This window comes from Anarrhichthys ocellatus, unplaced genomic scaffold (assembly GCF_004355925.1).
Source record: "Anarrhichthys ocellatus isolate YVR2014 unplaced genomic scaffold, GSC_Weel_1.0 scaffold56, whole genome shotgun sequence".
NCBI lineage: Eukaryota > Metazoa > Chordata > Actinopteri > Perciformes > Anarhichadidae > Anarrhichthys > Anarrhichthys ocellatus.
The window spans coordinates 2630085-2643578 of NW_022280086.1; the positions used below are offsets into that span (position 1 = coordinate 2630085).

The following is a 13494-nucleotide window of genomic DNA, read 5'->3' on the forward strand; positions in this document are numbered from 1 at the left end:
CTGTTAAACATGAATTATATGCATGATATCTATTTGTAGAAATTAATAAAAGTGCAACATCATGTCATAACTGTAGTCCGGTTTTTACGCGTTGGCCATACCGGTTTCCGGGTTTGTTCATGACAATGCCATGTTTTACCGATGCCTGAAAAATGTACCACTGACAAATGTCACAATTGACGTACATCCACCCGCCAGCACACGGGAGACACACTTGAAGATGTACATATCAAGTTTTGCTTCATGTCTGTAACGTTACACGTATTGTGTTTCTCCATAAAGTTTGGTTAAACTGAAAGACAAAGATATACATATGTGCAGTTTATTAATGACTTGACATTGCATGTTTAACAGACAGAGACACAGGTGTAGTGTGTGTGATGGTGTTCTTTTGCTTTCTTTTCGTACAGGTGGGGCTGAAGGACTCAACTCTGTAGCATCACAGCTTCACATGTGTAGCTGTGTGTTGCTCTCCCGTCCCAGTCAGCAGCACGTTACTGCCAGTGGTCCCAGTACTCAGCCAGTACGGAAGTGTGTGTACTGGTGGTCCCGTTAGCTGTTAGCCAAACACATTGTCCAAAACAATACATGTAAGCTAAGATAACAACGAGTGATATATGCAACTAATTGGATGTAAAGCGTCATCAAACGCACACAATACAATGTGATACAATGAGATTAGGAGATTTTGTAGATGAGATTTTTATGAAATTTGGTTTGTTTTAAACATGACAGTTTCAACATGACACTGAGTACGTTTTGGAATTAAAAGCAAAAAATGTAAAACTTAATTATAATGAACATGAGATGATCATTGGCTTCCTCCCATCGTGTTGATAAGACATACTGAAAACTGTTTTTATTCAATTATTTTCATTTATTTTATTTTTTCAAACCAAGGGATGCAAGAGATTTCCTCATTGGAGCATGAATACATCATGAAATCTACATGTTCATTTCCAAGTAGGCTACAAAACACGTCAACTAAATCGTAAATGTTGACATTTTGCTCATTGCGCTAATGCCTGGTTCCATCTTCTCCATGGCTGGAGAAATCACACTTTTCAAACAAATGAAAAACTGCCTGATGGAAAAATCAAAAATACATTTAATGATACGCGCAATCTGCCACAGTACTATATGCCTGCCGTGCACGCACCGGAAATCATATACGCACAGCTGCAGAAGTATAAATCGGGCAAAAGTGTGAAGTGAAGCTTTGACTTTTGCAGGGATCTTTTTACAGGTAAACTTTTGTTTTACAGATGCGACAACATTTAAGAGGGCATCCGAGAGAATGTAGAAATCGACATGTCTGGCGCTTTCAAGCATCTAGGCCCCAGCCAGAACCGGTGTCCCCTCATACATACAATGTCAATTGTCTATCTGTTATCTTTATTACTCTCTGCTATCATACTCAATGATATTATCACTGGCATCCAGCGTTCCTCAGGGGGCCTTTTTGCAATGCTTCCATCCACCACAGATGTAGTATATAAATATGACTACGCTGTCCACCAACAACCTTTAAAGCAGGAAAGAGCTTATTAAGACTGTAACACACCGAACTGTAACTTAGTTGTATTTGGTTGACACCCAGGAAAAGGGTGTTTGCTCAGTCCTGTTATATTTGTGAATGGACTTGTTCACGGTCATTCAACGTTGGATTTATTATTTTTTGGCAGGTAACCTGACTTAATGTGACTTTATGGCAACAGCCAAAGGATTGAAACGTTCAGGGATGACAGATATGATCGTGATGTTCGACATATTATTACATAATATCCAATGTGTTGTATCAAAATATATAGAATATATTATAGAATATAGTTTTATATATCTGTTAGCCAAAGTTTTTTTTGTAATTTAATTGATATAATATTTCCGTGTTATATTTTTAATTTGCATATATTGTGTCATTTATTTCATAGCTTAAATCATTGTTTGTTGATCGTCTGATGAACGTCGATGTAGTCTAAGATGAAGCCGTCTACTAAACCTTCATTCTTCAACTTTGAAAAACTTTAATTTAAAACAAAAGCTCTGCAGACGAACAGATGTATAATATACATCTGTTGAAGATATTATCAACGTCAAATTGCTTTGTGAGATTCATACAATGCAGCCAAAAACTGAATTAATCCCACCAAGCTGTGCAGCAGAGTGTGAGATCAGCTGTGGACAGACACAGGTGCACACTCACTCACAGACATAACACACACTCAACAGATTGCATCTGGCGGGCATTACAATGATTGGACATTTCAAATTTACAAATGATACAAGCTTGCTGTGTGACCTTATTGTTTATGATATTAGCTTTGATCATGTGTATGCATAGCGTGTAGCCTACAGTTGATTGCTTTGGATTGCATCCATGAACTCTTGTAGGCCTGTATTGAGTCTGGGTAACACTGGAGCACCAGGGCGTCCGTAAAAGACATTTACTTCTGGCAACAGAACAAGTTGCGGGTTGGCCAACAAACATATGTCATCCCTGCAGCACTCTGGGGAAGGAATCTTCATGAGGTGTTTAGATGAAGTGAGGACGCCCCCTTGTGGTTTGAAGCGACCACAGCGACACCGTGAAGACACTGTATGCATTTGAAACCGTTATTTAATTAACATGCAAATCTATTTCATTACTGATAAATGTTACACCTGGAGTGAATGGAAGACTAAGAATAAAATACAATTATGAACAAAGCATTTACCTTTAAAATCAGACATTTTATTTATACAACAATTCGTTGTTAAAAATATATATATATATACATATTCTAAGCTGTGGAGCATTGCAGCTGAAATGATTAGAGCAACTGTGCAGAATAGATAATCAACATGTTTGCCTTCATTTCATGGTGTTGGTAAGTGTTGTATGATTGGATGTTAATGATATTGCAGATGCTGTAAAAGAGATTATATTCAAAAACAACAAAAAAACACCTAATAACCAGAGAGGAGTGTTAGAATGAACAATCTAAATCCACTGACGACTAGGTTTCTGATTAGAGCAATGCTGCCCTCTGCTGGGTTTGATGGCAACAACAACATGTGCAGGTTGGCTGTGTGATGTGGTTTTACAGGCATGCAGTGTGTTTGTATTCCAGTGAAGGCACGAGGGTGTGTAGCTATAGATACTACTGCTGATATGCTGAATTCAGCCAAACCAGGCTCCAAGTTCAGTAAACACTCATTGCGATAAAGATTCACAGCTCCCCTGTTGCACGAATAAAGCAACAACTCGTAACGTTTCTACACGCCAAACGAATGTTTCTGATTCAAGTATGTAGATTAAATCACAAGACATCGATTTTGACTTAGTTCAGTCAACAGAGACAAAATGTTTCAGTTGGTTTTAAAAGTATAATACTTATAAGACCTATAAATACATGAGTAGTGCTAGACTAGTGCTTACATTATTATAGTAGAGGCTGGTAAAGTGCTTGTCCAATAGTGACTTTTCTACACATCAATTTAATCACAAGGAGACTAATTTACATTGATTGTAAAAAAAACATGTTTTACCAAAAATATCATCAATTAACCAATCTAATCGGTAAAGGTATATGTACTAACGAACTATATATCTCTGAATCGTATTATTTATCTCCAATCCAATCAAGAGAGACCTGTCATTTTGACATCTTCAGGTTAATGTTTGTGTCCTTTTTAAAACTTTTGTTGTAAAATATACTTTGCCTTCCAAAACATATTTTTGGATCCTGACTCTGAGTTTATGAGATATACAGGTATATCACTGTACAGCCCCAGTCTCACACAACGTCCAAAAGTCCAGTTATAGGGGCCATCCTTACACAGCTGGGTTGCTCTAGTTAGATGAACCATCCAGTCCAAGGGAAAAGGTTACAGGTTTGATACCGTTGCATCTAAACTTAGACAGGGGACTACGTGAGAGCTGGAGAGCTTGTGCTGGAAAGGTTGTAGTATCAATCCCTACAATCACCATTGTTTTATTATCAAGTGGATGAAGTAGAAACCACCACCAGTGTCTCACCATGCAACTCCTCGGGTGGCCTTTGGATGTTTCTTGTATTGGAGTGAATGGGAAACTTCTCTATAGAAATATAAACTAGGCATATGTTTTTCAAGTCAGACGTTAAAGTCTAGATTTCACTTATTCTGATGAGTGTCTTGTTGGTCATTTTGAAATTGGTGGCCTTCCAAGAAGATATTAAGGTTAAAAGTTTCCCCAAATTTAGCTCCATCAACTGACAACAAGGGAAGAGAGCTGTAAACATTAACGGCCCATTTGAAACTCTCCCTATGAATGCATCTTAATTCATTTTTAGAATACTCGCGTGTCCTGTCACTTCCCAGCCCGCTGGTTCTCATCTCTCGAAGGGTCACCCCCAGGAAACATCTCTGGGTTCCCTGCCAGCGTGGCTCGCACTTTCTTCTTCTCCTTAAACCTCCCGGAGTGAGACACCTTGACGTGGCGCCCCTTGCTGGCCGTCGTTTTATCCATGATCCTCTCCAGTCGGGTGTCCAGCTGGGGGTCGTGCGCCACGTGCTCCGGGTGGGCGGCAGCTCCCACGGCTGTGACGGACCCATGCTGGCCCGTGGCGGCATTGGAAACAAACTCTGCGGGGATTTCATACAGGACCTTGGGCTGGGATTTTTTCCTCCTCAGGAAAGTCAGCTTCCACCAACTTGGAGACGGCTCTGCCATGATGGATGAATAGTGGGATGGATGGAGGGCTGAGGAGAGGGTTAAAACAGGTTTAAATACATAAGACATAGGCTGGGTAGAGACAAATATATACTTCTCCTTCTTGTCTTTATGTGAGTTTGTGTTATTTATGTGTTTGTTATAATGTGTGTGTGTGTGTGTGTGTGTGTGTGTGTGTGTGTGTGTGTGTGTGTGTCAGAGAACCTTCCTGTCCACCCATGACACTGTTAATTTTTCAGTGTAATTCAATAGTCTCCATATGCTGTGGATGCACACATGCTCAGGTTACAGGGTGTGTGTTGGTGTGTGTGTCACATCAGAGTGTTTGTGTGTTATAGAGAAAGAGAAACACATATGAGGCCAGGCTAATGGATATGTAGATTATGTATGTACGTAGGTGTGTGTGAGTGTGTGTGTGTGTGTGTGTTTGTTTCAGATCACATTTCACAGAGCTGATCTCTCCTGCTGTTTCCAGGGGTCATTAATAGGCGGACGGCGGTCCGAGACCCAACAGTAGGAGAATGGTGTGAGTCAGAGAAGTTATTTCACATGGCGTGAGACAAGTGGACAGCTTAACCAGAGTCTTTAACCATGAATGGACAGACTCTTGTTTGTTCAATCTTCCCACGCACAGTTGAAACCAGTATATCTCATGTGAAGCACCACTAAGAGACAAAGCACTAATCCTTTGAGCAAACGTACCGACTCGTGTAGGTTTTGCTCAAAGGATTTGTGTATATACTGTATATAAACAATCTAAGATCCCAATATCATCAGAATCCTAACACATTAATTCACTTCCCAACAATGATGTAAACAGAGAGAATAGAGCTGAAACATAACCACACATAAATCCCTGCTTTAACATCACTTCACACCTGAATAAAATACTTTATTTTAAGATGCACATTTTTCAAAAGCTTTCTGTTATGTATTATATATTTTTTAATCCAGCCCTTAATTTATTTGAAATGAGTGAAGAACATTTATTTATTATTAGAGTATTCATTATTCATAATTCATCCAGTAAAATTTGAAAACTGACAGTAAATATTGTTGAGATATTATTCAATTGAACTTCCTTTATTTCATTAGACAGTCAGTAGTTGACTACATACAGACGTTAATACAACTGTTGGCTACTTCAATATACTGTATATGGGACTAAATCAAAGCGCATGTAAAACATAACTGTGGTGTTCCGGACCTTTGCATGAGGACATTCTCTCTAACTGGACCTCGCTGAATTTTAATTTAATACCCCTGGCGTACTGTATGATTGAGACACCGTGGTCATCACTGTGCTGCTATAACAGCTTACACCTCTTCTGGTTTCGGGCTTTCCTCCAGATATGCTGCAAAGGACACATGTGATCAGTGGCGGACTGTGTTCTTCACTGGAAGGGTATCCTACAGGGAAATGCATCATTCTTCAGCTACCACAGGGGCATGTAACAGGGCATGTAGCATGTAACAGGGTAGTTTTGCCGCGGTTTATTCGAACATGTGGGCACCAAGGGGAGCGGTCACCCACAAGTGCATGTGACGTGCAATGGCAGCATTCTGCTTTTAGAGTAGTCTACTTGTTTGTCCCTGTGTTGAATAATTAAGTGACATATTAAAGTAACATGGATAATTATGTACAGACATTTAAGAGGCATCAATTTGGAACTGATTGAAAAACATGTCCTTTAAAGCAAACAGACAAAGTCTAGTTGCTTTAAATGAAGGACTCCTCCTGTGTCATGTCAAACTGGGGTTCCTTCAGAAGTCACCATGAGCTGAATTTATTACATTATGCAAAATAATGACAAATATATAATTATTTATGATATATATGTCAGATATATGTATGTTTTGTGCTGATTATCAATTGTTAGCATGCTAACATGCTAAACTAAGATGTTTACTTTGTAACTGTGAGCATATTAGCATGACGTTAGCATTAATCTCAAAGCGCCACTGGGTCTAAATGCAGCATACAGAGCCACTAACTTTGGACAGAATCACACTATATCCTCCTTGATGCTTCATGCTAAACTAAAATAATCTCCTCAGGTCTTCAGGACTTAGAGATGCAGTGTGTAGGATTTTGTGCAAAAAATTGAAATCCACTCCTTATGTAGATAAAAATAGTTCATTCTAAAAACACAATTCTTATTTTCAGGTGATTATACACTGAAGGAAACATACTAAATAATATTATGTTCAATTTATGCCAATAGATCCCCCCAAACACTACACACTGGACCTTTAAGTCTTGCCAAGAAAGCAAACAAGTGCATTTAAGTGTCAACGTAACTTGGAATAAATGGGTTGAGACCAAGATAAGAAAAGTAACAACAGACCAAAACATACCTCTCAGTATGTCCATAGCGGTGTACACATACTATACAGTGTATAAGTCCCTTACATGGATGTTTTTTTTTAACCAAACAGTGAACATAAGTAACCAACAACAAGTATAATGGAGGAAAGCAATAAAAACGATCTACCAACTCTAAGATGTGACCTCTTTTAGAAATCAACCTGGTTAACTGTTCCATTATTCAGACTTTAAAAAAGATCAACTTCAGCTAACTGTCCCAGCTGGCATGCAAACTGGCTGCAGGTCAGCTCCTGATTGCCTCCTGGCCCCTTTTCTAGCAGCTGAGCAAACAGAAACTAACCCACATTGTTTTATTGTTTCTTTTCTTCTCTCCCTTTTTCTATTTCATGAAGACGTGATACGCTCAGCTTGCTGATTATTGTTTGGCTCCCTTTGTCCTTTTTGATGTAGATTCTATACAACTTTGAAGTGACCGAGAGTATCGACTTCCTAGCCGCTCTATGTTTGACTGCCTGCCAGTGGGAGGGAGGTTGCATTTTGCTGCTTGTAGTGCAGAAAATGTATTAACAAATTTTACGCTTCAAGTCTATTTTTTCAACAATACGCACCTAAACCAGGCGGCAACCTTCGGTTCTGTATAGTGAAGCCAATGGTGAAGTGCCTTAAACCTGCATTCTCTCTAGTGTCCACCAGGGGTGTCCAACCTCTGGTTGTATAGAAGTCTATGAGAAAATGACTCTACTTCTCTCTTGATTTATTACCTCAGTAAACATTGTAAACATGAGTTTATGGTCTCAATCTCTAGTTCCAAGTCTTCTTCAATACAGCATGATGTTCATTTAGTAAATGATGGTCCATTTAGAGTCAAACAGACCATAAAGCAGGGGATGCTTTAGGGCGGGGCTACACGGTGATTGGCAGGTCACTACCTGTTTACGGCATCTCTACGTCACTCTTCCGCAGCCCAAATATGGTCACTTTGGTTCAATGGTTGCAAAAATCCATGATGGCTACCGCCGCAATCCAAGATGGCGATGGCCAAATCGCTGTACATTTACTGACATCTTCACTGCTAACCTTTCCCTCTGCTCCCATCGCCAGCAACTGTCTGCCCTGAGCACAGCCACAGTCTCTCTCGCTCAACCACACATTAGCTACACACACACGCTACCACTGCCTAATCGAGCCACAATCTATGCATTGGTGTTGATGAAAAAACAGTACTGCTGGACCTGTACAAATCAGTCAAAGAAAAACAGTTCAATCATACAGTCATAAATGAGCACAGAACATATCAGGCTGATGGGTCCAGTAGTATGCTGTATTAGCTGTGGACAGACAGACAAATGCACATGGAGAGATAATGAAATACAAAAGATTAAATATTGTTTAAATGCAACAAAATGATATGGCGGATTATTAAGATAATCCAGTAGAAAATATTACAACTACAGAAAATGATTAAAAGTGTTTTCAAAGCAAACAATCACACATTTAAATTTGTAAAGAGTCTGTGGTCACTGCGGGTACCATTGTCAGCCACTATGTTGTGGTTGGTAACACAGAGACAACACCCGTGTGTGTTTGTGTGCGTGTGTGCGTGTGTGTGTGTGAGAGAGAGAGCAAGAGAGAGAGAGAGAGAGAGATCAAACATGGGAGGGAATGTTCAAAGGTTGCCATGCCAGGCAGGTAAATGACTACTGGACCAAACGTGTTATTTAAAACTCTTCATCCATCCACTGAATTAAAATGTAAAAGAGCCAAATGTGCCCATTCACATGTTAAACATTCAGTGTGTTGTACAACAGCATTTACACTGCAAACATGCGGAGTGAGGGTCAAAGCCGTTACTGTATTCCCACTAAACAGCAAACCCCGAAAGAAGAACAAAAGTACCACAATCATCAGCAGCAGTTAGAATTATTCAGTGGCTTAGAGGTGAACGTGTGCTCGTTTGTGTTCAGTGATGAAACATTGACCAGGTTCTCCTGTCCCTAATGCAAAGGTCAGAGTTCACAGTTAGCAACTTCTTATCCTACCAAAGCCTGATGTATCCCACCTTAACATTATTTACCACTGCATTTATAATACTGATCAAATTAAAGGATTTCCCTTTAGAGAAATGATAGGTGTCAAGACAGAACCTCTAAAGTCCTGTTCATGCTCCCTGGATGATAGTCCATGTCCATGTGTCCTTGGGCAAGACACTTAAACCCAAATTGCTCCCGTAGCTGTGCCTGCGGTGTATAAATGGGATGGAATGTTAGATATTCCTGATCTTGCATGGTAGTCGCTGTCATCACTGTATGAATGGGTGTGAATGGAGGAATGAACATGTCGTGTTTCCAAAAGAAGTATTTTGTTTCTGGTGGAAACCTTGTAAATCCAAAACCTGTTACTTTTCTGTAAAAAAAAAAGGGGTTTATAAAATAACTTAACACTGCGTCGTCTTTGCATCTGGTCAGATACTCGCATGTGTCATTATATTATTCATATTTTACAAAAAATCAAGATCAAATAGAGTTGCATGGTTTTTTAACCTTGATACGTGTTTGGTCCATCATTGATTATTATTATTGATGATTGACCGGCTTGAGTTCGGTCGACCAAGTGCTTTTTCAGATAAGGCCCATTGTGAACTGGATCACGATACTTGGTCATTTTGTGTGTCCCCATAGAGTTTTGGTAAATACTGCAATATAGATCCTCAACCCACGCTGAAGAACCAACATACTACATTATTGCCACTAGTGAACCGACCATCATGGACCACTGCATCACAAAGCAATCTACCTGCTGGAGAGTAGGACCACAGCAGAGTCAAATCTGATCGTTGGAGTTGTCTGGCAACCTCTTGAAAGTCCCAAATCACCAATATCAACTCACATCAGGGATTGTACTATAAACTTGAGCACAACAGATGATTATGTAACTGTAAGGCAACCCCTCTTGTCCCAATTCATACATTGAATTTTCTTTTTTTCTTTTTTAAATTGCATGTTAGATTTGTGAAATTGAAAGCCACAGTTTGTTTTCCTCTTCCTGGGAGGCATGCTGAAATATGACTTGCTTAATAAAGTTTTTGAAGTTGTCCCAACTACGAAACTGTCGACTCATATGTGGTTCTGGTTGATCTACACAGTGGTGGGAGAGGTGCTCCAATCCTTTATTTCAGTAAAAGTATAAATACAACAATGTCAAAATACACATTTACAAGTAAATCCAACTTTAGTAAAAGTACAGCGGTATGAGCAGCAAAGTTTGCTCTGCAGATAAATAGCACCTGTGACTAATTTATTATGTTTGAAACTTTTAGATTGCTAATACTAATATGAATTTTGATCTACTCTTTGCTTGTTATGTAATATTTGCCATCTTCACCTCTTTATTTTATTATTTAAATGAAACCAGCTTGCTTGTTAGGATTATCACATTTGTCAGTCAAAGGAAGATATCCTGTTTCTAACGTTTCGAGTAAATCTCGAATCCAAATTGTGAGGATTTCATTGGAATTTACTTATTACGCCGTTTGAAATGTTACAGTGATCGACAGTGGGAATTTCCAAATGGAAAAGGTTCTTCCGGTGGAAATTTGCCTCATAAATGTCATGGGAACATGCTCGTTAGACTTTGATATTATTTTAAAGGGGATGCACAGTTCTGTATGAGATATTTGGAAACATGACCACTTGACACGTACATTTATTCAGTGGTAATTTTGCGTGACATCCTGATCTGAGAAGAAACTAGTTCAGCTGTCGGATAAAAGTAGCAGAATAGACATATAAAGTAGCATAACATGGTAACGCTGTACTTGTATTTAAGAACAGTACATCGTTATTTTCCACCTCTGGCTTTGCAATGCCATAGACTCACCTGTTTGAAATGTTTCTTTCCACCTGTGGTGGACTTCAGCAGGGTTCAGGATCAATGTCCAGACTCTTCACTCCAAAACTTGTTCAACTTCTGAATTCAGCCTTCAAACCCCCCAAAAAACGCTTCATGAAACCGCATTCAACTTCGACCGTCCTGCTGATCTCTGTTATACTTCTGTGCTTGTATGTAAAAGCAGCTCTTGGAGAGGTCTGTGCTTCTATGGGTTAATGATAAACTGTCTCGCCTTTTTAATCCCCGTGTCTTCCATAATCCATTCTTCACCCAGAACTACATTATACTAGGAATGATAAACTGCTTGGTGTTGTCATCCTGCTGCAGGGTTTAGAAGTTACACTTCAAGTGAGAGCTACAATGCCTTGTTGTCGGCAGTCCACACCACAGCATGATCCCCGTCCCTCTGGACTGGTTTGTCATTTATTCTAGTGCTCTCTAGTTTCCCGTCCACGTTCACTCCTGTCTGTCCTCTCCTAGGTGCTGAGTTACAGGTGCAGTGGTTGGCCCCTCCCTCTGACACAAAAAGACACGCAAACACAAACCTTACTATAGTTGTGAGGGCTTTGGCTCAACTCACAATATTGACTGCAATATAACCAACCAACACATGACTCCAAACAAGGACATGGTCTTATCTAAGCCTTCGGTCATGTCAACACATTAACTAGATTATCTTAATAGATGGTGTATAAGAAGTGGACCTAGTCATCCCATTGGTGTGTGTAGCCGACAGAAGCACCACCGTATGACAAATCGTTGGACTGATGCCTACAACATGTCTGCTGCAAGAAATACAGACACAATGCAGAAAAGGTCATGCCACAGACACACACTGTTTAATTATGTTAATATGCTTTAGTGGAGTACAATGTACGTTAGTGCCATGCAAGGGGATATTGCTATGGTAGAAAGATGTATGACTGTCCATGGCTTAAGTGTGCATTGATACTTGAAAATATGCATTATAATTTGTATCATATTACTATATTCATTATATAATTAAATTAGTTTATATTTACATTTGGCCTATATATATTTATTTTGTAATATTTATTTTTTTAAATAATAGCAGTGACTTTACTTCATGAAGTTTTTTCTATGTTAAAAAAAAAATGCAATTAATTAAACTGTTCGGGCCATGTTGCTGTAGCTCAGCTAGCTACACTTCTTTGAGGGCTTGCTTTAGTGTAGTGAAGCTTCATGTGATGCAGCTGGTAGCTCAGCTAGCTACACTTCTCTGCTTGCTTCAGTGTAGTGAGGCTTCATGTGATGCAGCTGGTAGCTCAGCTAGCTACACTTCTCTGCTTGCTTCAGTGTAGTGAGGCTTCATGTAATGCAGCTGGTAGCTCAGCTAGCTACACTTTCCACGTAGCTTTGCAAACACTGGCCACAAAAGTCACACGCTGTACCAGACGCAAAGCAGCATGTTTGCACAAACAAAAGGCAAAACGTTCTGAAAGACAGCTTTGTTTTCTTGCTGACTGTCAATAAAGTTAGTCAATACAGATGTTTACTTATGAAGTGTTGTTTTTTTTTTAAATATCTGGTTGCTACGGTGACTGGGGTGGTTTGCAAAACAAGTTGTCACAGCGGCAATTATTTTATCCTTTGTACTGACGGTCGCACAGCAAAAGAACGTAAAATGTCATAGAAGCCCAATTTCTGATTCCAAGGAGTGTGTCTCCCTAGATTATATTTTTTATTTTAGTGGCTATTTATCTTCATATGTGTCTTTATGTATCAAACAATTCAAATGCTTTTAGGCACAACACATGTTTTTGGTTTCACATTGATCACCTGTTGGTAAATGGATGATGGTGCTGCTGAACAACCTGCCCTCTGTACAGTATGTATTCATATCTTTGACTGTTTCAGGAAGTAGGACAGAAGCTAATAAGCAACCAGGTTATAATCTTCAGCACGCTCACAAAAACTACATACACACACACACACACACACACACACACACACACACAGCTTGTACTTCTATCTTTGTGAGGACAAACTTTGAAATGTAGCACTCCCAAGCCCATTACCCTAACTGTAACCATTACAACTAAATGCCTAACCTTAAACCTAACCCTTACCCTAACCTAAATCTATTCTCACACAGGCATTTGAGGGCCAGTCCCAAAGTGAGGACTGGCCAAAATGTCCTCACTTTTCCAAAAAGTCCTCCCTCTGAAGCTCTAAAACTCACATTGGTCCTCACAAAGATAGCTGTACAAGTGTACACACACATGCTTGAAATCCTGATTTTTAGGGGTGCCTTGAAACACACATTAGAGAGTTCGACATGCACGTCGTCCCTTAACCAAAACTGAACTGTGCCCTCTCTCATCTGTTGGGGCTATTCGTGACAGTGAACTCTGCAAGTTTGTAATGATTAGTGGCTTAGCATATGTTCAACCACAGAGAGCAGGCTCAGATACAAGAAATCACCTGATGTCGTAAACAATGGGAGGTTTTGGATCCAGTGTTTTGTGGAGCAAGACCTACATTTCAAACTAAAAGTAAGAATATCACGGCCTCTGTTACTTCAATTTAGACCATTCTTTGATTAATTTGTCCCGTGCGAGTC

General features: G+C 39.6%; 1 protein-coding gene across 1 annotated transcript; it reads right to left on the minus strand.

Annotated features, from left to right (window-relative positions):
• Window positions 1-36: 36 nt before the first annotated feature.
• On the minus strand, window positions 37-11364 carry LOC116396458 (proline-rich protein 15-like protein A). The gene is made up of 2 exons (XM_031871068.1): window positions 10899-11364; window positions 37-4722 (listed from the first exon to the last, which is right to left on the minus strand). Exon 2 carries the CDS (start codon window positions 4691-4693, stop codon window positions 4331-4333), a length of 363 nt encoding a protein of 120 aa, XP_031726928.1. The 5' UTR covers window positions 4694-4722; window positions 10899-11364; the 3' UTR covers window positions 37-4330.
• Between the last annotated feature and the right edge of the window lie 2130 nt (window positions 11365-13494).